The 27,087-nt window shown below is 40.3% G+C and overlaps 1 protein-coding gene across 1 annotated transcript in view; it reads left to right on the top strand.

The window, feature by feature from the left end:
• Window positions 1–27,087, top strand: part of LOC126355900 (attractin-like protein 1) — a 278,201-nt gene that overhangs the window by 111,099 nt on the left and 140,015 nt on the right. The window contains exons 13-14 of the mRNA XM_050006409.1: window positions 7,085–7,234; window positions 24,442–24,628. Coding sequence (XP_049862366.1) covers window positions 7,085–7,234; window positions 24,442–24,628 — 337 coding nt within the window. The remainder of the gene's footprint in view (window positions 1–7,084; window positions 7,235–24,441; window positions 24,629–27,087) is intronic.

Raw genomic sequence — 27,087 nt, 5'->3', positions numbered from 1 at the left:
TCATGGCAAAGTGATATTTCCAGCAGAGACTACGAGTGTAGGACAGTAAATCTTTGACAAGGGCAGTTTGGTTGAATCTGGGAGTGAGGCTGAAGCTGAGGCCTCTGGATCGGACAGAGGTTTTAGATTGGGAGAGAGGTTTGGAGGAAAGTTTAACTATTGAATTGGGGTGTTGTGGTTCCAGATTGTGTTGACTAGAATTTTGCAGTGTTGGGGGGAGTGGAGCTGGAAGTGGGAGATTGAGTAGATAGGAGAGGCTGGGTCTGTGTGCAATGAGAGGAGGTTGAGGTTTGCTGGAAAGGTTGTGGAGGGTGAGTTGCCTTTCCGGAGGTGGGAAACCAGGAGATTGGATAGTTTTTTGAGGTGGAGGGTGGCATGCTGTTCTAATTTGCGGTTGGCCTGTAGGAGGATGCTATGAACAGCCGGTGTGGATGTGGGAGAGGAAAGATTGAGAACTTTGATTAGGGATAGGAGTTGACGGGTGTGTTCATTGGCTGAGTTGATGTATAAGTGAAGGATTAGGAGGGTGAGGGCTATGGATTGTGCAGTTTGGAACTGGTATAGGGACTGACGGAAAGAAGGATTGCAGCCAGAGATGGGAACTTTAAATGTGAGGCCTTTGGGGGCAATGCCAAATGTCAGATAAGCCTGAGTGAATAAAGTATGGGAGCATAATCTGGCTAGGGTGAAGGCATGTTTGCAGAGGGAATGTAAATAAAATTTAATGGGCTCGTTGTAGGGATGTTGTGAGGTTGACATGGTATTAGAAGGTAGAAAGGGTAACATGAGGTTAAAGTGAAAATAAAAAAATAAAAATTATATAGGGAGAGGTAAAGGTGTGAAAAAAGTCGAAAAAGTGTTGGTTTGAGATGAGCTATGTTGATCCTGCGCTGAACTTAGGTTGGTGAACAACAGTGGGTACAAAGGTTAGGTAGTTGTGTTGTCTCCAAAACACGTTAATGGGTGGGGAAACTCAGAAAAATTTTGAAAAAACTGTGTATAATGTATTCCAAGAACTGGTTATGTGCTGACAGATTATGAAAATGAGGCTAACAATTGTCTGGCGCAGAAATAATAATGTTTAAACCTGTGGGAAGATGCTAAAAAATGATCGGTTATGTGGGAAAAACGGGAATGGAAATAAAACGAAAGTTGTTGGAAATAGCTGAGATGATTGCTTAATGGGTGAAAGGAACTGAAGCTGTGAAATAGTATTCACAAGTTTACACAAAATGTTTGTAAACTTGGAACAGTGGATTTTATAGCAGCGGTAATGTTGAAAGCATTAAAGTTTTTAGGTTATGGTTTGGAAGTAAAATAGGTATTGTTGAGTATAATTAGGCAGGATAAAATGTATGGTAGATTACAGAAAAAAAGAAAGATGAATACAAACTGAAACTACTTGTACAAACAAAAAGAGAAAGTAAGATGACAGAAAAGATTTCGAAATGCGACAGTGACAACAACAAATGTAATTGTTGGGTTCAAATTAATGATATAAATAAAATAGAAAGAAACATTCCACATGGGAAAAATATATTAAAAACAAAGATCCATGACTTACCAAGCGGGAAAGTGCTGGTAGATAGGCACAATAAAAAAATACACACACAAAATTTCAAGCTTTTGCAACCCATGGTTGCTTCGTCAGGAAAGAGGAAAGGAGAGGGAAAGACGAAAGGATGTGGGATTTAAGGGAGAGGGTAAGGAGTCATTCCAATCCCGGGAGCGGAAAGACTTACCTTAGGGGGAAAAAGGACAGGTACACACACGCGCGCACGCACACACACACACACACACACACACACACACACACACATATATATATATATATATATATATATATATATAGCGGGAAAGTGCCGGCAGACAGGCACATGAACAAAACACACAAACACACACACAGAATTACGAGCTTTCGCAACTGGCAGTTGCTTCGTCAGGAAAGAGGGAAGGAGAGGGAAAAATGAAAGGATGTGGGTTTTAAGGGAGAGGGTAAGGAGTCATTCCAATCCCGGGAGCGGAAAGACTTCCCTTAGGGGAAAAAAAAAGACAGGTGTACACTCGCGCACACACACACACACACATATCCATCCGCACATACACAGACACAAGCAGACAAATTTAAAGGCAAAGAGTAAGGGCAGAGACGTCAGTCGAGGCGGAAATACAGAGGCAAAGAAGTTGTTGAAAGACAGGCCTTTAAATTTGTCTGCTTGTGTCTGTGTATGTGCGGATGGATATGTGTGTGTGTGTGTGTGTGCGCGAGTGTACACCTGTCTTTTTTTTTCCCCTAAGGGAAGTCTTTCCGCTCCCGGGATTGGAATGACTCCTTACCCTCTCCCTTAAAACCCACATCCTTTCATTTTTCCCTCTCCTTCCCTCTTTCCTGACGAAGCAACTGCCAGTTGCGAAAGCTCGTAATTCTGTGTGTGTGTTTGTGTGTTTTGTTCATGTGCCTGTCTGCCGGCGCTTTCCCGCTTGGTAAGTCGTGGAATCTTTGTTTTTAATATATTTTTCCCATGTGGAAGTTTCTTTCTGTTTTATATATATATATATATATATATATATATATATATATATATATATATATATATATATATATATATATATATATACACACACACAAGCAGACATATTTATAAAAACCTTTCACCTGACTCCATCAACCTCCTGTGACTCCACAGACACCCCGCACTCCTACCTTCTACCTTCTTCCTAAAATTCACAAACCCAATCATCCCGGCCGCCCCATTGTAGCTGGTTACTAAGCCCCCATAGAACATCTCTCTGCCTACATAGATCAACACCTTCAACCCATTACATGCCGTCTCCCATCCTTCATCAAAGACACTAACCACTTTCTCGAACACCTGGAATCCTTACCCAGTCTGTTACCCCTGGAAACCATCCTTGTAACCATTGATGCCACTTCCCTATACACAAATATCCCGCACGTCCAGGGCCTCGCTGCAATGGACCACTTCCTTTCACGCCGATCACCTGCCACCCTACCTAAAACCTCATTCCTCATTTCCTTAGCCAGCTTCATCCTGACTCACAACTTCTTCACTTTCCAAGGCCAGACAAACCAACAATTAAAGGGTACCAGAATGGCCCCCTCGTACGCCAACCTATTTGCAGGTCACTTAGAGGAAGCCTTCTTGGTTACCGAAGCCTGCCAACCCAAAGTTTGGTACAGATTTATTGATGACATCTTTATGATCTGGACTCACAGTGAAGAACAACTCCTGAATTTCCTCTCCAACCTCAACTCCTTTGGTTCCATCAGATTCACCTGGTCCTACTCCAAATCCCATGCCACTTTCCTTGACGTTGACCTCCATCTGTCCAATGGCCAGCTTCACACGTCTGTCCACATCAAACCCCCCAACAAGCAACAGTACCTCCATTATGACAGCTGCCACCCATTCCACATCAAATGGTCCCTTCCCTACAGCCTAGGTCTTCGTGGCAAATGAATCTGCTCCAGTCCGGAATCCTTGAACCATTACATCAACAACTTGAAAACAGCTTTCGCATCTCGCAACTACCCTCCCGACCTGGTACTGAAGCAAATAACCAGAGCCACTTCCTCATCCCCTCAAACCCAGAACCTCCCACGGAAGAACCCCAAAAGTGCCCCACTTGTGGTAGGATACTTTCCAGGACTGGGTCAGACTCTGAATGTGGCTCTCCAGCAGGGATACGACTTCCTCAAATCCTGCCCTGAAATGAGATCCATCCTTCATGAAATCCTCCCCACTCCACCAAGAGTGGCTTTCTGCCGTCCACCTAACCTTCGTAACCACTTGGTTCATCCATATGAAATCCCCAAACCACCTTCCCTACCCTCCTACCCTCTGGCTCCTACCCTTGTAATCACCCCCAGTGTAAAACCTGTCCCATGCACCCTCCCACCACCACCTACTCCAGTCCTGTAACCTGGAAGGTGTACACGATCAAAGGCAGAGCCACGTGTGAAAGCACCCACATGATTTACCAACTGACCTGCCTACACTGTGAAGCTTTCTATGTGGGAATGATCAGCAACTAACTGTCCATTCGTATGAATGGACACAGGCAGACCATGTTTGTTGGTAATGAGGATCTCCCTGTGGCTAAACATGCCTTGGTGCACGGCCAGCACTTCTTGGCACAGTGTTACACTGTCCGGGTTATCTGGATACTTCCCACTAACACCAACCTGTCTGAACTCCGGAGATGGGAACTTGCCCTTCAGTATATCCGCTCTTCTCTTTATCCGCCAGGCCTCAACCTCCACTAATTTCAAGTTGCCGCCTCTCATACCTCACCTGTCTTTCAACAACATCTTTGCCTCTGTACTTCCGCCTTGACTGACATCTCTGCCCAAACACTTTGCCTTTACAAATGTGTGTTTGTGTCTCTGTATGTGCGGATGGATATAGTGTGTGTGTCAGTTGCCTATTTTTGACAAAGGCCTTGTTGGCCAATAGCTTATTGTGTGACAATCTTCTTCTCCTCTCTCCTTTTTTGTTTTACCTAACTGTGACTCAGCATCTCCACTATATGGTGAACAGCAACTACCTTTTACATAATATTGTTATAAATCAGTTTTGTCAAAGATAAATATTTAATAACAGACTATACAGAAATTGATATTACAACAGTCATTCTCAAATATGACTAAACAGTAGCAGTTAATAATTGGAAAATAACTTTTAAGATCTTGTAAATGTGTAAAAAAGTTTACATAAAACCAAAAATTGTACATTCAATTAGCTTGACTGTATCTAGGTACTACTTAAGAATATGCCTCTCCTGAATTTTTTTTGGATATTGGGTTGATATCATACTTTAAGGCCACATGGTGTGAAAAATTTTGGCTTAAGTGTTTTTCAGACAGCCTTTTGTAATTTATCGTCCACATAGCAGAAACTTTTCTGTGAAGTGTCTCTGAATTTTCTGCTTTTCCTTACATCTTGCAAAGAGTGCTTGTCAGATGTAGCTGAGAATAAATGTTTTAAATTTTGACAGGAAAATAGTATGAGAGTCCCAAACATTCTTCTGAAGTGTTTAAAATAGAGTGAAATTGATAAAATTGTTACAAATCCATGCAGTATAAAGGTTGTCAAGTACTTATTGTAATAATGGATTGCATTTATATCACATTTTAACATGTCTGTAGTTTATAGTACTCACATTGTTGTTACTTGTCATTAGTTTCAATGTTCAAGGTGCTGAATACCTTGAAATGGCACTGATAATGAACATTGGGAGAATGCGGAGCATATTTTTCCCACTTCTACAAAGTTTTTGATCCAGTGTAACTATGAATGCTCCATTCATGAGCAATCAAAGTGTCGTACATCTAAAAGTAATTGATGCAGAGCTTTGTGAGGAAATGAGGCCACCCTTGGGTGTGTGCAGACTACTCCTGTTCACCCCCTTGTATTGTGGTAGATGGCAGACTATGCTGACCGAAAACCTTTTACCAATGAAGTGCCTGCTGGCCAAGGTACCGCCACATCTCCCCCAGCACCCTCACTAGTCACTTCCGCTGAAGGTAGGGCTTACATTGCCACACTGAACCATCGCTTGAGTAGTCTCTCCTCCCTCTTCGATGAGGCAACATCTCCAGGCCATGCTGTTGCAACTCGTACTACACAGCAGCATGTGGTCCATGTTGTCATCTGCTGAACTTTGCCGGTGTATTTGCAGACAGCAGGATTTTGCACCCACGTCCAGTGTCAGATGTTTTTTCACAGTCCGATTATTTAGAGGAGCGCTACCGTGTCTTCTGACCCACCTTCCTTTGAGAGGCTTTCCTTGGCTGCGACCATACAAAGCCTGATGCTGGATACCTGGTTTGTCTCCCCAGCATCAGCACCTGGAATACTATGTCCAGTATGGTGTACTTAGTGAGGTGAAGTACAGCGTGAGCCAGGAGAATCGGGCAGGTTTATTACCATTACACCCCTAGCTGTTTTGGCACACCTTTACCACTAAGCGCACCACTGAAGAGAGTTTTCTTGCACCACTCAATGCCACTGAACAAAGTACTGTAAACTATTCACGGTCCACTCTGTGCAAAGACTCCGCCATGAACAAGGACCCCTCTTCATTAAGAGTAGTAACTTGTTAATTTTTGTTATAATTGTTAACTCTTGGGAATAAGATCTCCAAACTAGCTCACTTTCCTCTTTCAGCATGCCCCATTATTTATTGGTGTCTTTATTAATAAGTGTTCCTGTATAAACATGTATGCCCCTTAGAAGTGTAGAAGGGACATCTTTCTAGGTAACAGTATTATGAAAAGGATAGAGTGCTACTAACCATATAGAGGAAACAATGAGCTGCAGAGAGACACAACTTTTCACAGATAATACTGAAGCAGCAGCTGTAACCAGTTCTGTGAGAACTGTCCTTGACATCTTTCTGCATCTTCTCAGTAATTATGCCCACAGGCCTCAAATTTGTGTGAAAATTCTTAATTTTATTAATTGCATGTAGTTTTTTTCTTGATTTAATTAGAAATAGTGACTACTCCTCCACACGGATTGAAGTGGTACAATGGTCAAGATGCTGGACTCAAGGTCAAGAGCATCAGAATTAATTTTACCATCTGGCCATCCAGATTAAATCACATTTCTTTAAATGAATGAAAATTGAAAAGCACAAATGCTTAGAGATTCAGTAGTGTTTTATAATTTATGTGGCAACCCTGTGCCTGACTCTATAATCATCTTTTACTCTGATTCCTGTTCCTTCTTTTTTTTCCCAAGTTGAATAAAATTAACATGTCTGGGCTGCACAAGGTGATCATGGTGATGTAGGCTAGTGATTGAGCACAATAAAAATGACATGAAATTTGTATCTTGAGAGTGATTCCAGACCTTCAGTGCTATTGTTCTATATTCAGTTTTTAATCTTATTCTTACTAATAAAATTTTATAAAACAGACCCATATAGCATTAATCCGCTTGGAAAATTGAGTATGTAGACTTTGTTGCAATTATTGTAGTGTAATGGCATTGTATTATTACATATGCATGAATGTACTGCATTGATTATGTTTTATTGTGTACCTGTTTTCTCACAGGTTTTACCAGCAGACCGTTGTCCGAACCGTGAACTTGCCGAATGTAATCAGCTGCATAACTGCCAGGCCTGCACTAGTAACACTCATTGCCACTGGACTTACGAGGTGCCATGCAAAGCAGTGGGAAATGTTTCTGTTGTAGAACCACAGGTAAAAATCCAAAGTATTTTATTGTGCAATCGTTGAGAATCTGCTTGAAAAAGGCACATTTTTGGTGCTGCAGTGGTATATTCATAATGCACTGCCAGTGATTTTAAAAATTTTGAATTTGTCGAGCCACTAGATAATTAAAACGAATCTGTGGTTTCCTGATACTATACGGTGTGTAGTAGTAGTATTAGTAGTAGTAGTAGTAGTAGTAGTAGTAGTAGTAGTAGCAGCAGCAGCAGCAGCAGCAGCAGCAGCAATGGTGGAGTGGTGGTGGTGGTGGTGAAGACAACACAATCTAGCTTATTTCTAGTACAGGAAAACTACATTGATGGAAATGGAAGATGTTACACCATGAGCATCTTCACCAAATGCTATCAAACTGATACTCCAGTATTCCTATGCCTGCTGGACACATTTAAAATTTTATCTGTATGTGTGCGATTTTCTGAACACTAAGAGGTGAAGAATGTTGAGTGTATGATGGTTATTAGGTATGTTTAACATTACTTTTGCACTTTGTTTATGATCAAGAACATAACTCCATCATTACACAGTGTAATGTTCTTGATCATAAACAAAGTGCGAAAGTTTTGTTTTTCTGTGTACAGAATCAGCTACATGCCGTCCAACAAACTTGCAGATGACATGATGTATGCTGAGAAAAATGGCAAATAGAAAAAAAGCACAGAAGATATTCTGCAAACAGCGAGAATAATTCTTAAAAACATGCCGTAACATACAATAAATAAGATTAAAAAAACCACTGATGATGGTGATATTTGTCACCAAAACTAGTTTGGAAAAATAAATAACTAAACAAATAACAAGATGTTTTGCATCAAGGCAGACTCAGTTTCTGATAAAGACGGGCTCAGGAAAACAGTGTGACAAGAAGGGTGAGTGTGGTTCCTTCCCTGAGGACTACATCATGAAATGGTCATTAGATTGTTAAACTGGCTCAGACAAGTAGGTGGATGACAGCAGCTGAAATACAGATAGAGGCTACAGGATGAATGTCACCAAAGACTGTCTGGAACAGATTGCTAGAACCAGAGTTATGATCTCAAGTTGCCAAATGTCATTTTCTGCTGACGTAATACCACATAAAACAAAATTTTGCATGGTGCAGAGGCTGAGTCAGTTGGTACATCAAATGAGCATACAGTGGTGGTCAGCGATGAATTTTGCTTCCGTTTATGGCAGTCATATTGCTGCAAATACTTCCATAGATGACCTGGTAAAAGGTCACGGGAAGCAGCAATTCTGGAGTCCCATACCTGTGCAACTCCTGGAGTCATGGTGTGGAAATCTATTGGATATGACAATAGGACCAATTTGGTAATCGTAAATGAGAGGCAGAATACTGTGATACAAATGATAAACCCAGTTGTCATACCCTTCAATAGGTGACTGGAATTCCACACAGATATACCAGTATGATGTGCAAGCGTTCACATTGTATTCTTGACTAGCCTACTTGATACTCTGCTTTTTTCAGGAATACACCATAGAGCATGTCTGAGATGAAATGGGAAGACGTATACATACATAGCTGCCTCCTGCCAGCAACCTACATTAACTGACATAGCATGGTTTTCAAACATGACAGTAAATTTCTCAATATGACATTTGGAGGCTCTTGGCTTCCATGGCAGAATAATAGAAGCATATTCTTGCCCATGAGAGTCACAAATGTCATACTGATGTCAATGGACATAATTTCCAGTTGAATAAATATTTAATCATTTAATGCCTGTTGTGTGGTTATCATCTCCACAAAGTTTGAAAAATATCATGATGGTGATTCAGGTGATTCAGAGTGTAACTTGTTCGATTTACATCAGCATGTTCAAGCAACAGGACCTTGGAATTGCTGACTAGTGACAATCAAAACAATTGCCCATTCTAGTCGTTTATATGTAGTTCATCAAAGGGATCTAGACACCATTTGGTAATGTGAATTACTATTCATATCTAGTGGTGTTAGATATTAAAATAACAAGAAATAAGTACAGTTGAAAGATTTTGAACTTCCTGGGCAGGTAAATCATCAGACATAGTAGTTGCAGTCGGCTATTTGACACCCACTACTTATATGAAAGTCTTTTTATGACTTGTTCTTGCAGTATGGTGTTCAGCTGTGCACATTCCCATTGCCTGTTGTTTCCATCATTATTTCATACTGTATGTACAAACCAATACGAGCTAAGACCCAAGTTACTTTTCTTGTGTTTTATACACATACACAGATACATATTCTTACACTCCAGAACTATCTTATGACCTACAGTGTACAAACCGTGCACTTTCACATGCCTTGTGGACTCATATTCATTGGTTTGAATAGACTAGGGTTAAACTGTGGTAATTTCATATTTAAAAAAATGTTAAAATGAAATCTGGTGATCAGGGAGGTAGGTACATAACATGGGCTGCAGTTGAAGCAAGTATGGCTTGTGCTACAGGGTGTCATGAGTCTTCAGCACAGCTGGGATAGTGAAGAGAACAAAATGTTAGGGACAGATCATATGGACAGTAGAAGAGGTGAGAGGGAGATGGACATGTAGGGAGATACAGACAATAGAACAGAAGGCAGTAACGAAGGACAAGTGACGTGACTTAATAGGATGGAAAGGGTGCCATGTGATGATACAAATGTGATAATGGAAAGTCACATTTGGAATATAAAAAATGAAAGGAGTAAAGGCAACAACTCACTGTGTAACTTAGATGTAAAGTGGTTAATAAGCACAGAAACAAGAAAAAAGAAAAATGAAACATCTTGAATGTCCAGCTGGTTGTCATATTGGGATATGGTTGTCGTGTTGGGATACCACGAGGTTTTGATGAAAGACAAACTTAACATTTTCTGATAAAGTGTTGAGATATTTCAGATATTTCTTTAGTTATAGTTTTAGTTAGTTCCTTTTGCATATATCAGATTCACAGTACTAATTATCTCTTAATATGCCTCCTCCACATGGCAGTGGCACCTCAGAAGCTTGTGCATCTATTGGGGAGTGTGGGGGATGAAATGGTAGGCTTGGAGTGGGCTGGAAGCTCCATTCGAGTCTCTTGTATGGGCAGTTTTGACCCGTATTGCATTCTACACCAAACATAGTTGATAACCTTCAATCCTGTTGACAAGATTCTTGTGGAATCTTATTTTTTACAGAATATTTTAGTGTGTTTTTCAAGTAGCTGCCGGCTCAATTCAGCAACTGGGAATTCTTAAAATTGAATGTATATGCTTCGTTTCGGCTGTTCTCTTCCATTGCTGATTCTCTGTCCCGGATGTACACACCTAATGTCTTCCTTGCAACATTTACAGATCCACAGCACATTTGGTAAATGTTTCAGTAAGCACATTCCCTTAGGATGCGAAATACCCTGGATTTGTGAAGTTTCAGTGGGTCCTTCGGAGAGCCAAGAATATTTTCAGTAGTGGTCGGAAGATAGTTTGCTGTAGCATTTTCCAAGCATCTTGATCTTGGCTGAGAGTAACCCCATTTAGGGAAGGAAAGCAAGTCTCTCATTTGTCATAGATAATGTGTGCCATATGTAGCATGTAGTTTATCACTCTATGTATGCCTCAGTACTGAATGGTTGTTTGCTCGTTGCAGGAAAATACATTTCCATACGGGTCTTCTACTTAACATGCCGTCATCCTTCTTTCTTATTGGGATATCAAGGAAGAACTGAGTTATCATCAAACACACACTAAAGAGAGATTGAAACTTGCTACTAGCCCCCCCCCCTCCTCCCCGACACACACACACACACACACACACACACACACACACATCTCTGTGCCACTACACCGTGCCAACAAGACACAAAATGTGGGGATAGGGGATTGCAGTTTGTTAGGTAGATGGGTGGGGTGGTTGTTGCACGTGGTGGTGTCAGAGATAGAAAGAGATGGGAAGCCAGGAGGAGGACTGGGCATTAGTAGCTAGCCACTCAGAGGGAGGCAGCAGGTGTACTGGATAGGAGTGTGGTAGGGAGGCTTAGCAGTTCCACAAACAACGAGTGTGATATGTGGGTACAGGAACTGGTAGGATGTGGCATACTATGAAGATGATTTGGAGGCATGGATTGGGAGGAGGTGACAGGACAGAGGAGGAGGAAACTTGCAGAGGATGTGAGGACAGTGGGTTAGTAGAGAATGAGGCCTGACAGGAGTGAAGGATGCGTTACAAGGATAAATCCAGTCTATGTGGTTCAGAAAAGCTGATTCTGGAGTGAAAGATCCAGATGACATGGATTGTAAAGCAGCCTTTGAACTCGAGCATTTTGTGCTCAGCAGCATGTGCTACAGGGCATGTTTTGTTCTCGGCTACAGATTAGCAGTAGCCGTTCATTCTGGTGAATAGCTGGTTGGTCATCATGCCAACATAAAAAGCTTTGCAGTGATTGCAGCAGAATTGGTGTATGGCATGGACTGCTTTCACAGGTGACCCTGCCTCTGACTGGATAGAACTGGAGCTGAAAGTGCTGGGTGGTGAATTGGACAGATCTTGCAGCAGGGTCTAAGATCCCAGTGGTAAGTGGGTAGGAGTGGAAGTGGCCTAGGGATAGACCAGAATGTTGTGTAGGTTGGATAGGCAATAGAGGGCAGGGAACATCTTGGGTAGGATCTCTCTCATTTCCAGACATGATGCTAGATAGTCAAAGCCTTGACAAAATGTATGGTTCAGTTGTTCCAGTCCAGGGTGACATCAGGCTCCTTTGTAGCCGATTCTTGGTGGGAATTAGGTGCTTGACAGACATGGCACGGGAAATCTATTTGCAGACTAGGTTTGCAAGTTAGCATATGTTTGTAAAAGTCCTCATGAGACATTTAGCATGCAGGGCAAGGGAGCTCTTGTCACAGCATATAAACCATCCATTAGTGGCCAGGCTGTACAGAAGTGATTGATGGGCGTGGAAGGGATGAAAACTATCAAAATACAGGTTCTTCTGATGATCAGTTAGTTTAACATGGACCATGAACCCCCACGAACCATGGACCTTGCCATTGGTGGGGAGGCTTGCGTGCCTCAACGATACAGATAGCCATACCGTAGGTGCAACCACAACGGAGGGTTATCTGTTGAGAGGGCAGACAAACGTGTGGTTCCTGAAGAGGGGCAGCAGCCTTTTCGGTAGTTGCAGGGGCAACGGTCTGGATGATTGACTGATCTGGCCCTGTAACACTAACCAAAATGGCCTTGCTGTTGTGGTACTGTGAACGGCTGAAAGCAAGGGGAAACTACAGCCTTAATTTTTCCCGAGGGCTTGCAGCTTTACTGTATGATTAAATGATGATGGCGTCCTCTTGGGTAAAAATATTCCGGAGGTAAAATAGTCCACCATTCGGGTCTCCAGGTGGGGACTACTGAAGAGGATGTCGTTATCGGGAAAGAAAACTGGCGTTATATGGATCGGAGCGTGGAATGTCAGATCCTTTAATCGGGCAGGTAGGTTAGAAAATTTAAAAAGGGAAATGGATAGGTTAAAGTTAGATATAGTGGGAATTAGTGAAGTTCAGTGACAGGAGGAACAAGACTTTTAGCCAGGTGAATACGGGGTTATAAATACAAAAACAAAGAAGGGTAATGCCGGAGTAGGTTTAATAATGAATAAAAAATAGGAGTGTGGGTAAGCTACTACAAACAGCATAGTGAACACATTATTGTAGCCAAGATAGTTAGGAAGCCCACGCCTTCTACAATAGTACAAGTTTATTTGCCAACTAGCTCCGCAGATAATGAAGAAATTGATGAAATGTATGATGAGATAAAATAAATTATTCAGGTAGTGAAAGGAGACGAAAATTCAATAGTCGTGGGAGACTGGAATTCGACAGTAGGAAAAGGAAGAGAAGGAAACTCAGTAGGTGAATATGGATTGGGGCTAAAAAATGAAAGAGGAAGCCGCCTGGTAGAATTTTGCACAGAGCATAACTTAACCATAGCTAACACTTGGTTCAAGAATCATGAAAGAAGGTTGAATACATGGAAGAACCCTGTAGATACTAAAAGGTTTCAGATAGATTATATAATGGTAAGACAGAGATTTAGGAACAAGATTTTAAATTGTAAGACATTTCCAGGGGCAGATGTGGACTCTGACCACAATCTGTTTGTTATGAACTGTAGATTAAAACTGAAGAAACTGTAAAAACGTGGGAATTTAAGGACATGCGACCTGGATAAACTGACTGAACCAGAGGTTGTACAGAGTTTCAGTGAGAGCATAAGGGAACAATTGACAGGAATGGGGGAAAGAAATACCGTAGAAAAAGGATGGGTAATTTTGAGGAATGAAATAGTGAAGGCAGCAGAGGATCAAGTAGATAAAAAGACGAGGGCTAGTAGAAATCCTTGGGTAACAGAAGAAATATTGAATTTAATTGATGAAAGGAGAAAATATAAAAATGCAGTAAATGACACAGGCAAAAAGGAATACAGACGTCTCAAAAAGGAGATCGACAGGAAGTGCAAAGTGGCTAAGCAGAGATGGCTAGAGGACAAATGTAAGGATATAGAGGCTTATCTCACGAGGGGTAAGATAGATACTACCTACAGGAAAATTAAAGAGACCTTTGGAGAAAAGAGAACCACTTCCATGAATATCAAGAGCTCAGATGGAAACCTAGTTCTAAGCAAAGAAGGGAAAACAGAATGGTGGAAGGAATATATAGAGGTCCTATGCAAGAGCGATGTTGTTGAGGACAATATTATGGAAATGGAAGAGGAGGTAGATGAAGATGAAATTGGAGATATGATACTGCGTGAAGAGTTTGACAGAGCGCCGAACAAGTCCCCGGGAGTAGAGAACATTCCATTGGAACTACTGAAAGCCTTGGGAGAGCCAGTCGTGACAAATCTCTACCATCTGGTGAGCAAAATGTGTGAGACAGGTGAAATTCTCTCAGACTTCAAGAAGAATATAATAACTCCAATCCCAAAGAAAGCAGGTGTTGACAGATGTGAAAATTACCGAACTATCAGTTTAATAAGTCACAGCTGCAAAATAATAATGCGAATTCTTTACAGACGAATGGAAAAATTGGTAGAAGCCGACCTCGGGGAAGATCAGTTTGGATTCCGTAGAAATGTTGGAACACGTGAGACAATACTGACCTTACGACTTATCTTAGAAGAAAGACTATGGAAAGGCAAACCTACATTTCTAGCATTTGTAGACTTAGAGAAAGTGTTTGACAATTATTGTAAGTGGCGGTAGCGCACACAAAAGCAAGCCATGCCACAAGCGGCGACACGCCGTAAACACGCACTATCAGAATGCGACAAACAATGCATGACTGGAATACTCTCTTTCAAATTCTGAAGGTGGCAGGGGTAAAATACAGGGAGCGAAAAGCTATCTACAATTTGTACAGGAAGCAGATGGCAGTTGTAAAGAGTCGAGGGGTATGAAAGGGAAGTAGTGGTTGGGAAGGGAGTCAGACAGGGTTGTATCCTATCCCCGATGTTATTCAATCTGTATATTGAGCAAGCAATGAAGGAAACAAAAGAAAAGTTTGGAGTAGGTATTAAAATCCATGGAGAAGAAATAAAAGCTTTGAGGTTCGCCAATGACATTGTAATTCTGTCAGAGACAGCAAAGGACTTGGAAGAGCAGTTGAACGGAATGGACAGTGTCTTGAAAGGAGGATATAAGATGGACATCAACAAAAGCAAAACGAGGATAATGGAATGTAGTCGAATTAAGTCAGGTGATGCTGAGGGAATTAGATTAGGAAATGAGACACTTGAAGTAGTAAAGGAGTTTTGCTATTTGGGGATCAAAATAACTGATGATGGTCGAAGTAGAGAGGATATAAAATGTAAACTGGTATTGGCAAGGAAAGTGTTTCTGAAGGAGAGAAATTTGTTGACATCGAGTATTGATTTAAGTGTCAGGAAGACATTTCTGAAAGTATTTGTATGGAGTGTAGCCATGTATGGAAGTGAAACATGGACAATAAGTAGTTTGGACAAGAAGAGAATAGAAGCTTTCGAAATGTGGTGCTACAGAAGAATGCTGAAGATTAGATGGGTAGATCACATAACTAACTAGGAGGTATTGAATAGAACTGGGGAGAAGAGGAGTTTGTGGCACAACTTGACTAGAAGAAGGGATCGGTTGGTAGGACATGTTCTGAGGCATCAAGCGATCACCAATTTAGTACTGGAGGGTAGCGTGGAGGGTAAAAATCGTAGAGGGAGAGCAAGAGGTGAATACACTAAGCAGATTCAGAAGTATGTACCGTATTTACTCGAATCTAAGCCGCACCTGAAAAATGAGATTTGAAATAGAGGAATCTAAGCCACACCAGAAATTTGAGACTCGAAATTCGAGTGGAGAGAAAAGTTTTAGGCCGCACCTCCAAATCGGAACAAAGTTGGTCCATTGTAATATGAGACCCAATTTAGGTCGAATGAAAGACGATACAGTACTTTGGTTCGAGTCGTAATATTAGCAGTTAAGCTTTACCAGGTAGCCATTGCTATGCGTCAGGGGCTCCATCCGTATTTATTCGGGTACCCTTCCTTTTTCACGTGCTTTGTCTGGTTTGAATCGATTGCTTATTTTGGTTTGATCTGATAAGTGCCGTTTTATTTGTTATAGGTGTTTCTCATTCTAAGCAGAAAATTCATTACTGCACTGTGTCATGCATTGTTTGTCGCATTCTGATAGTGCGTGTTTACGGCGTGTCGCTGCTTGTGGCATGGCTTGCTTTTGTGCGCGCTACCGCCACTTACAATAATAATAATAATAAAATAATAATAAAAAATTTCTCCCTTTGAAAATCTTTGCGGCCGCTTCTTTAGTACATCAAATTCTGCACAGAAATTAGTCATCTTAGATTTAAAAATCTAGTCAGTTGCCATGCTTCATTTCTAACTTTTATCACTATTAGGCATAAGAATAATACGAACATAAACATGACACGATACGTATATTCTTCCGCGTTTGCTGTTGTCTCACTCAAGTTTCGTAGTTTATTAGGCAGACAGGATTTAAATGAGATAGCAAAAACATGAAAGAATACATGGCAAAACGTTTAAATTCGTATTATTCTTATGGTGAAGATAATACTGCATGTGATTCACATTTCATCAGGTTCCTTTTAGCAACCATCTCTTTTCACAGGTAGGAAAAAATTCAGAATGTAGGTTTGGCCATATTGACAAACATCCCTAACAGTCTTGCCAGTCGGATTTTCGTAGTACATTGAAATTCTGCTACATTCGAAGATGAACAATACGGAGTTTGTATTTACTTCAATGAATAATGGATGAAAATGCAGTGGTCGAAACTCGCGGCGGAGAAAAAAAAAGCTCGTCTGACGAGGAGGTTTTGGCACCAGTATTTATCTCTTTTCATCTCTGTGCCTACAAAGCATGCCTGTGTAGCGCGACATATATTCGACGGCATAAGGTAGTTGTGGCGGCACCTACCAACATTTTTCAGAATTTCCGTTTTTTTGCACTCAATTCTGAGCCGCAGGTGGTTTTTTGGATTACAAAGACCGGAAAAAAAGTGCGGCTTAGATTTGAGTAAATACGGTGGGCTGCAGTAGGTACTGGGAGATGAAGAAGCTTGCACAGGATAGAGTAGCACAGAGAGCTGCATCATACCAGTCTCAGGACTGAAGACCACAACAGCAATGAGGTGTGGGTGGATCCATGTGAGAGGTGCAGTTCAGCATCCATTAAGGTGGCACATTGGGTTGAGAAGGACCAGATGAAGTGGTTGTGAGAGAAGTGTGCAGGTTGTGGAAGGGCGAGGGTATGATGTTCCTGCTTCTCACCTCTTTCTCCCTTTTCCCATGACACCTGCCACCTGTCCCACATACAGGGTTGAAAAGTATTTAACTGACAAACTCTGGGAGGTTGTAGGGGACATCAAAACAAATACTTTTCCCTAATGTCATTTCTTCCTATGAGGAGTATTTAAACCAGTAGGGGAAGATTTCTCTGGCAGCAAATTAATTAAACCAACAAACACTTTTCCATTTTTTTATGACCAAGAGACAACAAATTAACGCAACTGAATTTCAGTTATAGTAGATTTTCAAAAATGCCTCCATTGACATGTAAGCAAAGGTTACACCATTGGATCATGTTCTGTCTGACATGGGCAAAAGCCCCAGGAGTATCCTGAACTGTTCCTGCTGCTGCTACTGTCCGAGCAACCAGATCCTCTTCTGATGCAACAGGAGTTGCATAAACAGGGTTGCGCATTTCTTCTCACACAAAAAGTCCAGAGGAGACATATCTGGGGATCGAGCAGGCCATGGTACTGGACCACCTCTGCCATCCACATTTCTTGCGAACCATTGGTCCAGGAATCAATGCAAACGACAACTGAAATGTGCCGGCGCCCCGTCATGTTGGAACCATATGTGTTGTCTTGTAGGGAGCGCGACGTCTTCCAGCAATTCTGGCAATGCTCTGGTGAGAAAATTGTAATGTTGCCTGCCAGTTAATGACCTAGGTAGCAGATAGGGCTCAATTAAACAGTCCCCAACAACACCGACCCACACATTAATGAAGAACAGCACTAGATGTACGCTAGCAACTGTGGCATGTCGGTTATCCTTACTCGAAACATGTGAATTGTGCATGTTGAAGACTCCATCTCGCCCGAACGTTGATTCACCGGTAAACAACACAGAGGATGGAAATGTAGGATGCATTTCACACTGTTCCAGGTACCACTGTGAAAACTGTGCTCTGGGTGCATAATCAACTGGTTCCAGGTTGTGGACACGCTATAAGTGAAATGCTCTCAAAGGACTGTTCTTACATTCATCTGATTCGTCCCCATGTTACGTGCAGTTTTATGAGTGCTGACTGAAGAATCCCGCTCCACATGCTGCCAGACAGCTTCCTCAAATTGCAGCATTGTTACCGTGCGACAGCATCCCTGTCCAGGTAATCTGCTAAATGACCCGGTCTCACGCAGAGCAAAGGTCGTATGATGCAGGATACGGCAGTTAGGATATTGTTGTTGATAATCCCGCTGTGCAGCTCGTCCGTTGTGGTGTGCTACGTAGTATGCACCAACCTTATCAGTGTACTCACTCCAGGTGTATCGCTACATTAGTAAACAGTGACAGTGCACTACTACACTGGTGGACAGCAGTTGGCTACAACTGAAGAGCGTAATATGGCCTCCACCGGTTTAAATAATCCTAATAGGAAAAAAATGACATTAGGGAAAAATATTTGTTTTGATGTCCCCAACAACCTCCCAGAGTTTGTCAGTTTAAATACTTTTCATCCTGTATAGCTTACACACTGTAGGAATGCCTGTATGCTAGTGTGTGTGAGCGCGCGCGCGCGTGTGTGTGTCTGTGTGTGTGTGTGTGTGTGTGTGTGTGTGTGTGTGTGTGGGTGTTTGCATGTGTTTACTCTAATCTCTTCAAATGATTTCTTCTGAAATCTAGCAAGTTTTCATTGTCTTTTGCATGTGCTTTTCTAAGACTTCATATGCTCCTTCTGTTTGGTGCGTCGTCTCCTTTACTCATAAATTATTTACGTTTTCCCAGAACTTCTTTTACTATATTGATATTCAAGACGGAGAAACATCAGTTATCTTTTAGTTACGGTATGAATGTAATGTTTTGATGGATTTTGTGTACATGCTCTAGAAACTCATTCAGTGCCTGTTTGCCATGCTCACGTGCCATGAACATATCATTGACATAGCGGAAAAAGTGCATAGGTTTTAGGTGGACACTTTGAAGTAAAATCGCTTCAAACTGTTCCATGCAAAGATTTTCAATCCCAGGGCCAGTGGGGACCCAATGGCTACTGTGCAGCAATGTTTTTCATAAATGTCACAGTTACACTTGGTATAGGTGGAGGTGGTGGGTTCACATTCCAAGAGTTTTGCTGTTTGTGGCTCAGAATGATGAGCCAGAAGTGCCAGGGAATTCAAAGGGGTACTTCTGTGAAGAGCAATATAACGTGACACCTCTTTCCCTCTTTACTCATGTGCCCTTAAATGTTGTTATGAAATTGGCAGAGTTCTTCACACGATGATGGCAGTGTTACCAAAGAGGCTTTAGATATTCTGCTGAGTATTTGGTCAGTTTATAGCTCAGTGAATATTGTCTGCAAAGAATCCCCGTCTTTGTGAATACATAAAGCTATGGTGTGGCTGATGCCCTAAGATATAGTCATCCCTTTGCCATATCTGAGTCATTCGGGATAGCAATTGTTTTACTGCTAATCATCAGTGAAAGCCTCCTATTCGAGCTACAAAACTTGAAGATGTTCCATCAAAATGTATACAGTGCATCCCTGATCAGAACAGCATAAAGGGAAAGGGAAGATACAACAAACGAGGAAGAATGTGGAAACAAGAGTCTTGGCTTTCTTCACTGTGAGGGGCCACAGTCTACCAATATCACAAGGCTGGTTGAAAAATCTGTCATGTTACAGGAAATCCAGGAAAAACCCATGAATTTTTTCAAGTGTGAAAAATCCAGGAAAAACCCAGGAGCTTATTTAGAATTCCAGGAATGTTTCATTGTTTCAGTTTCTAGTTAAATTTTTGTAATTTTGACTGGTAAGGACTATTACTCCAATAAAGAATTTTCCTTTGACCTGCTACTGCAGAATAATACTGCCACAAGAAAACATAAATGAGAAAACAACACCAAAGTAAAACTTAAGTTGCAAAGAAAATGTGCCATTCACAACAAACACATTGAACACACAAGTTTTTGATGACAGCAAAAGGTGTCAAAGGCCTTAGGACGAAGATTATGCAATACTTTGTAACAACGAACTAATTTCAATGAGCATGACATCACAACTGTTTACATTTCTAACGGGTCACGGGAAAATATTGCAATTGGTGAATTGAGAAATGTTACTTTCAAAGTAAATTTTCGTTTTAAGCAAGATGAATCTTAACTATGGAGAGGCGTCTCTCATTCAAAACTTAACATTTTGACAACCAACTTCTTGGAAAATGTTTGGGCCCAGAAGACCTAGTGTTCATACCATTATTAAAAACTTAGCAGCGTATTTGTGTTTGATATATCTTAAAGGGTAACACACTAAAAAATCAAGCTTCAGGGTTAGTTATGCAGTGACAATGGCAAATCGTGTAATTATCCTTTAAAAAAAAACTACGACCTGAATTATTGAGCAATTTCACATGTAATTTGGCTTCTCTATGGAAAAGTCAAAGTGCTCGTCACAACATTTATTCAACCAGGTAACCACAGAATGTTCAGTACATTGAAGTTAACTTTATAATTGTGTTCATCAGAAATATTTTCTGCTGGAATTTAAACTGTGCTCTTAGGATCCTCTCTAACCGCACCCTCAGAAAAAAAACAGCAAAAATATTTTAATGACCAGTGTTATAAGTGGAAGCTTAGCTTTTCATGTGAATGTGTATTAATTTCTAGTTTGTGTGTTTGCACCACTTAACAGAGATGCTGCTATTTGCTGATGACATCACAAGTTCTATTTTCTGAATATCTGCGCTTATTGGCTGGCAAGTCATGTAACATGAATTATGATTGGCTTGTCATTGGTGGAATTCATATTTATAATTTCAAAATACAAAATATGCTGTGTTCTTGTTTGTTGGCCATCATAAAAGATCTTTCCACAATGTATTGTTTTTTACTGGGTTTCACTTTCTAAGTGCTGGGAAGTTTTACTTATACAATACCCTTACCATTAAAAGGATTTGTTAGTTTTATAGCTCTGAAGGAAGGCATATTGTTGTTTAACAAGGAAGAAGTGTATTTTCATCCAGGAAAAAGTGTATTTTCACCTGGGGGAAAAAATGAATTTTCTTAACTGAGAAATCCAGAAAAATCCATGATCCCTCCCCCACTTGTACACCCTGTGTGACCATCACCAAAGACAAAGGATATTATTGGCTCTGAGAAGAACCCATTGAAACTTCATGAAATTAAGTCTGTCTTATTGCAAGAACAGTTCAAGGTTTTAATTTGCCACTCTTCTTATTTCAAGTTCCTTGCGTAAATAAGTTTATACTTTCATATTTGCTGTTCTGCCAAATTTCGTTTGATATTTATCATTGCTAATTATTAGTCCCCTATGGCTTGAAGAAATTGAAGAAATGTATGATGAAATAAAAGAAGTTATTCAGATAGTGAAGGGAGACGAAAATTTAATAGTAATGGGTGACTGGAATTCGAGTGTAGGAAAAGGGAGGGAAGGAAACATAGTAGGTGAATATGGATTGGGGCTAAGAAATAAAAGAGGAAGCCGCCTAGTAGAATTTTGTACAGAGCACAACTTAGTCATAGGTAACACTTGGTTTAAGAATCATGAAATAAGGTTGTATACGTGGAAGAACCCTGGAGATACTAAAAGGTATCAGATAGATTATATAATGGTAAGACAGAGATTTAGGAACCAGGTTTTAAGTTGTAAGACATTTCCAGGGGCAGATGTGGACTCTGACCACAATCTATTGGTTATGACCTGTAGATTAAAACTGAAGAAACTGCAAAAATGTGGGAATTTAAGGAGATGGGACCTGGATAAACTGAAAGAACCAGATGTTGTACAGTGTTTCAGGGAGAGCATAAGGGAACAATTGACAGGAATAGGGGAAAGAAATACAGTAGAAGAAGAATGGGTAGCTCTGAGGGATGAAGTAGTGAAGGCAGCAGAGGATAAAGTAGGTAAAAAGACGAGGGCTGCTAGAAATCCTTGGGTAACAGAAGAAATATTGAATTTAATTGATGAAAGGAGAAAATATAAAAATGCAGTAAATGAAGCAGCAAAAAGGAATACAAACGTCTCAAAAATGAGATCGACAGGAAGTGCAAAATGGCTAAACAGGGATGGCTAGAGGACAAATGTAAGGATGTAGAAGCTTATCTCAGTAGGGGTAAGATAGATACTGCCTACAGGAAAATTAAAGAGACCTTTGGAGAGAAGAGAACCACGTGTATGAATATCAAGAGCTCAGATGGCAACCCAGTTCTAAGCAAAGAAGGGAAGGCAGAAAGGTGTATATAGAAGGTTTATACAAGGGTGATGTACTTGAGGACAATATAATGGAAATGGAAGAGGATGTAGATGAAGACGAAATGGGTGATACGATACTGCGTGAAGAGTTTGACAGAGCACTGAAAGACCTGAGTCGAAACAAGGCCCCCGGAGTAGACAACATTCCATTAGAACTACTGACGGCCTTGGGAGAGCCAGTCATGACAAAACTCTACCAGCTGGTGAGCAAGATGTATGAGACAGGCGAAATACCCTCAGACTTCAAGAAGAATATAATAATTCCAATCCCAAAGAAAGCAGGTGCTGACAGATGTGAAAATTACCGAACTATCAGTTTAATAAGTCACAGCTGCAAAATACTAACGCGAATTCTTTACAGACGAATGGAAAAACTGGTAGATGCGGACCTCGGGGAGGATCAGTTTGGATTCCGTCGAAATGTTGGAACACGTGAGGCAATACTGACCTTACGACTTATCTTAGAAGAAAGATTAAGAAAAGGCAAACCTACGTTTCTAGCATTTGTAGACTTAGAGAAAGCTTTTGACAATGTTGACTGGAATACTCTCTTTCAAATTCTAAAGGTGGCAGGGGTAAAATACAGGGAGCGAAAGGCTATTTACAATTTGTACAGAAACCAGATGGCAGTCATAAGAGTCGAGGGGCATGAAAGGGAAGCAGTGGTTGGGAAATGAGTGAGACAGGGTTGTAGCCTCTCCCCGATGTTATTCAATCTGTATATTGAGCAAGCAGTAAAGGAAACAAAAGAAAAATTTGGAGTAGGTATTAAAATTCATGGAGACGAAGTAAAAACTTTGAGGTTCGCCAATGACATTGTAATTCTGTCAGAGACTGCAAAGGACTTGGAAGAGCAGTTGAACGGAATGGACAGTGTCTTGAAAGGAGGATATAAGATGAACATCAACAAAAGCAAAACGAGGATAATGGAATGTAGTCCAATTAAATCGGGTGATGCTGAGGGATTTAGATTAGGAAATGAGACACTTGAAGTAGTAAAGGAGTTTTGCTATTTAGGCAGTAAAATAACTGATGATGGTCGAAGTAGAGAGGATATAAAATGTAGACTGGCAATGGCAAGGAAAGCGTTTCTGAAGAAGAGAAATTTGTTAACATCGAATATAGATTTAAGTGTCAGGAAGTCATTTCTGAAAATATTTGTTTGGAGTGTAGCCATGTATGGAAGTGAAACATGGACGATAACTAGTTTGGACAAGAAGAGAATAGAAGCTTTCGAAATGTGGTGCTACAGAAGAATACTGAAGATAAGGTGGATAGATCACGTAACTAATGAGGAGGTATTGAATAGGATTGGGGAGAAGAGAAGTTTGTGGCACAACTTGACTAGAAGAAGGGATCGGTTGGTAGGACATGTTTTGAGGCATCAAGGGATCACAAATTTAGCATTGGAGGGCAGTGTGGAGGGTAAAAATCGTAGAGGGAGACCGAGAGATGAGTACACTAAGCAGATTCAGAAGGATTTAGGTTGCAGTAGGTACTGGGAGATGAAGAAGCTTGCACAGGATAGAGTAGCATGGAGAGCTGCATCAAACCAGTCTCAGGACTGAAGACCACAACAACAACAATGGCTTGTTCACTGTCACATTATTGTAACTTCTTCGCCACCTCCTCCTTTATGTCACCAACCGTCAATTATGAATAAGCTTTATAGATTTATATCGTTGAGATAATTTGACCACCTGCATATTCCTTATATTAGAATAGGTATGCTTTCTTTCTTCTAATAATGTGTTCACTTCTGCTAAGATCTTAAGTAGGTCAATCATTACATTTTTTTTAACCTACATAGAACACAGTGAATGCAATTTTGCTACTTTTGCATGTTTGATACTGCTTATGATTTCTCTTGAAATGTGTTCTTATTACTTTTTTAGCTGTAGGATCGTCTGGTAACTGTGCCACTTCATCTCAGTGTTCTGAATTTTCCTTCCAAGTGGTAATTATTTACACAGCACACCAAATAGGTTTAAAGAGAACAAAATCTGTTTTGTATTTGATTGTAATCAGAAATAACTTTATGAGAATAGACCATTGCTCAAAAAACAGTACAATATAGAGCTCCAGTAATGTTACTGTTCGTGGCATTTTTGAAGGAAGGTCTCAGAGGCTACCTTTTATAATTGTCCATTGCTGTTATTTGCGTCCTTGCAGGAGTCTGTGCCATGTGGAAGTATCTGTGCCGAACTGACATCCTGTTACAACTGCACGCAGGAGGAATGCATTTGGTGTCAGAATGAGGGAAGATGTGTTGATAAAAATGCCTACAGTGTGTCTTTTCCATATGGCCAATGTCGTGAGTGGACAACGCAGCAGAGTCGCTGTCGCTCGCCAGTTGCTGGTATGTATTACTCAATAATGAATTAGTTTTGTCTTTCATCATATTTACAATAATGATAGAAGCTAAAGAAATGAATTAAAATTTGTGCCACGGCCAGGACTTGAACCTGGGTCTTCCCCTTCTTAAAAGAAGCTGATTGTAATTTGAGTTTTACATCCTTTAAGGAAACTGTGTCAGAATGAGAGTTATTGTACAAAAAGGTCCTTGGAGCTATTATTTACTCCTTTTGTGTCCTTAAAAGATATAATTCCAATTGTGTTTACATTGCAAATGATGAAATAGCTTTTTCAGCTTATAGCACACTAAAACAGTAGTGTTATTTTTGGAAACTTTAAAACTTTATCGGTCGGATGTTTTATCAGTTGTTTCTGCTTCCAAGTGTTCATTAAAGGCCATCTTCATATTTTTCAGTTTCTCCATGTCCTGTTCGTTGTTGTTCTTATTATTATTATTATTATTATTATTATTATTATATCTTTTGTTCCATAGATTCATAGTGACGAGATGCAGAAAATTTCATTAAGCAAGACTATATAAACATAGTTACATAAAGAGATATGCTTGTGTTCTTTCCACAGATCCGAAGTGGATTGCTCCTCACAGTTGAGGAATAAATCAAAAAGTGTTTTTACCTCTTCACTGAAAATGTGTTTCAGCATATGGTGCATAAGATGCATAAGCAAAGCTGCCAGCTTTTACGGTTTAGCCCCAAAATTTTACAGAAATTGTGTAATCACCCCACTTTTGTATAATTGATTGTTTGCGTGGGTCAGAGGCAAGTCTATGATATTCGATAACTTATTCTTTGATATGATTGGTGCTTTTAACCTTGTGATGTTTGTGGCATCATTGGAACTGAATTTAAAGCCGGGATAACAGTTGTTCCATGTGAATTTTACATGTCAACAGGCTCGGCTCTGCCAAATTCTTTGTTCCACTCTGTTTGCTTGTTGTGACTTAACCCATATTCTTTGACCATGTGAGGACTTGTTACATTTGTGTGTGTGTGTGTGTTTGTGTTTGTGTTTTATACCCTGTGCATATTCTTTTTTCCATGATGTTTGCGTCATGTTCATTTAGTGGTTTAAGACTTTGTGTGCTTTGATATGTTTCAGTGAAGTGTTTGATTACCTTGAGTGTTTATAATTTAGTGACCCAGGTTCCTTTGATGTTTCAGTACATGTTGAAACATTCGTTCTCGGGCATTTTCATACACTATATTCCTGTTGTAGGATTCATGAATAAATCCAACAAGAAACAGTACTTCTGGACATTTAAAGAATCATATTCCATTGATTTTCCGTGCATAGCACAGTCAGGAAAGGGAGAAAAATTTGTCTTTTGCATGGTATGTGGGTGCAATATTAATATTGCAAATCATGTAAGAATGATTTAAATGATTGTGTGAAGTGCAGTAAACACATAAGTTACATTAACTTTGAAGCAAAGTAACAAGAAAATCTAACACCTTTTTTTCCTAAGTCGGGAAACGTGGGCAGTGACATAATTAGGGCAGAGTGTCTGTTTATTTTCTTTTTTGTGGAACACAATGGGTCCTTAAGTCAGGGTGATCTTGCTGATGCTTTATTTAAAATGATGTTATGCACAGCAGAAGTTGAAAAGAAATGTAGCTGTGGTCACAAAATGTCATGCTTTGTAAATAAAATGGCAAAAAATACATCATCTGAAGTTGTTAAGTGCCTTCAGAATGGACCATTTTCTTCGGCAACAGATTGAAGCAATGATATGAATGCAACGTTGTATCCTGTTGTTGCCACATTTTATGATATTCTGCAGGAAAAAGTAGTAAGCACTATGCTAATCATACCAACGTTAGATGGGGACTCAGCAGGGCAAACACCATATGTAATGTGATGTTATCACAACTGAATTCTCATAACATACCATTTGAAAACTGTGTGGCTTTCTGCTCCAAAATGCTTCTATTATGACAGCACACAAAAATGTGGTTTCAGTATTTCTGAAGCAAGTCCAACCAGGTATTGCCATCATCTATTGCATTTGCTGCGTGATTAATCTAGCAGCTGAAAAAGGTGCTGGGAGATTACCATTTCAAGTGAATGAAATCCTTGTTCATATATTTTGTTTCTGAGAGAAGAGTGTCAGAAGAAAGAAAAAAGAAAAAAAAAAAGCCTTCAGAAATTTCAGAACATGCACAATGAAGGGGCAAAGGAAGTTATGAAGCATGTATGTACTAGGTGGTTATCTTTAGGCAGATATTTGGGTAGTACACCATCGGACCAGTGGGATCCGTTTCTTTCTTTCTTTCTTTCTTCAAAGAGTAAGTAATATTACGTATCCAAACATTTCCACAATCTTGACATCTTTCAGAATACCTAGACTTGAAAAAAATAGATCGTATGGTGACTCATTCCCTCGCATCTATCTGTAGCAACAGACGAAGGGCTACTTGGACTGGAAACCAGCCCCACAACACC

The sequence above is a fragment of the Schistocerca gregaria genome, chromosome 3 (assembly GCF_023897955.1).
Source record: "Schistocerca gregaria isolate iqSchGreg1 chromosome 3, iqSchGreg1.2, whole genome shotgun sequence".
Classification (NCBI taxonomy): domain Eukaryota; kingdom Metazoa; phylum Arthropoda; class Insecta; order Orthoptera; family Acrididae; genus Schistocerca; species Schistocerca gregaria.
Note: the sequence above shows the minus strand (reverse complement) of the source record. Positions and strands in the feature narration are given on the sequence as shown.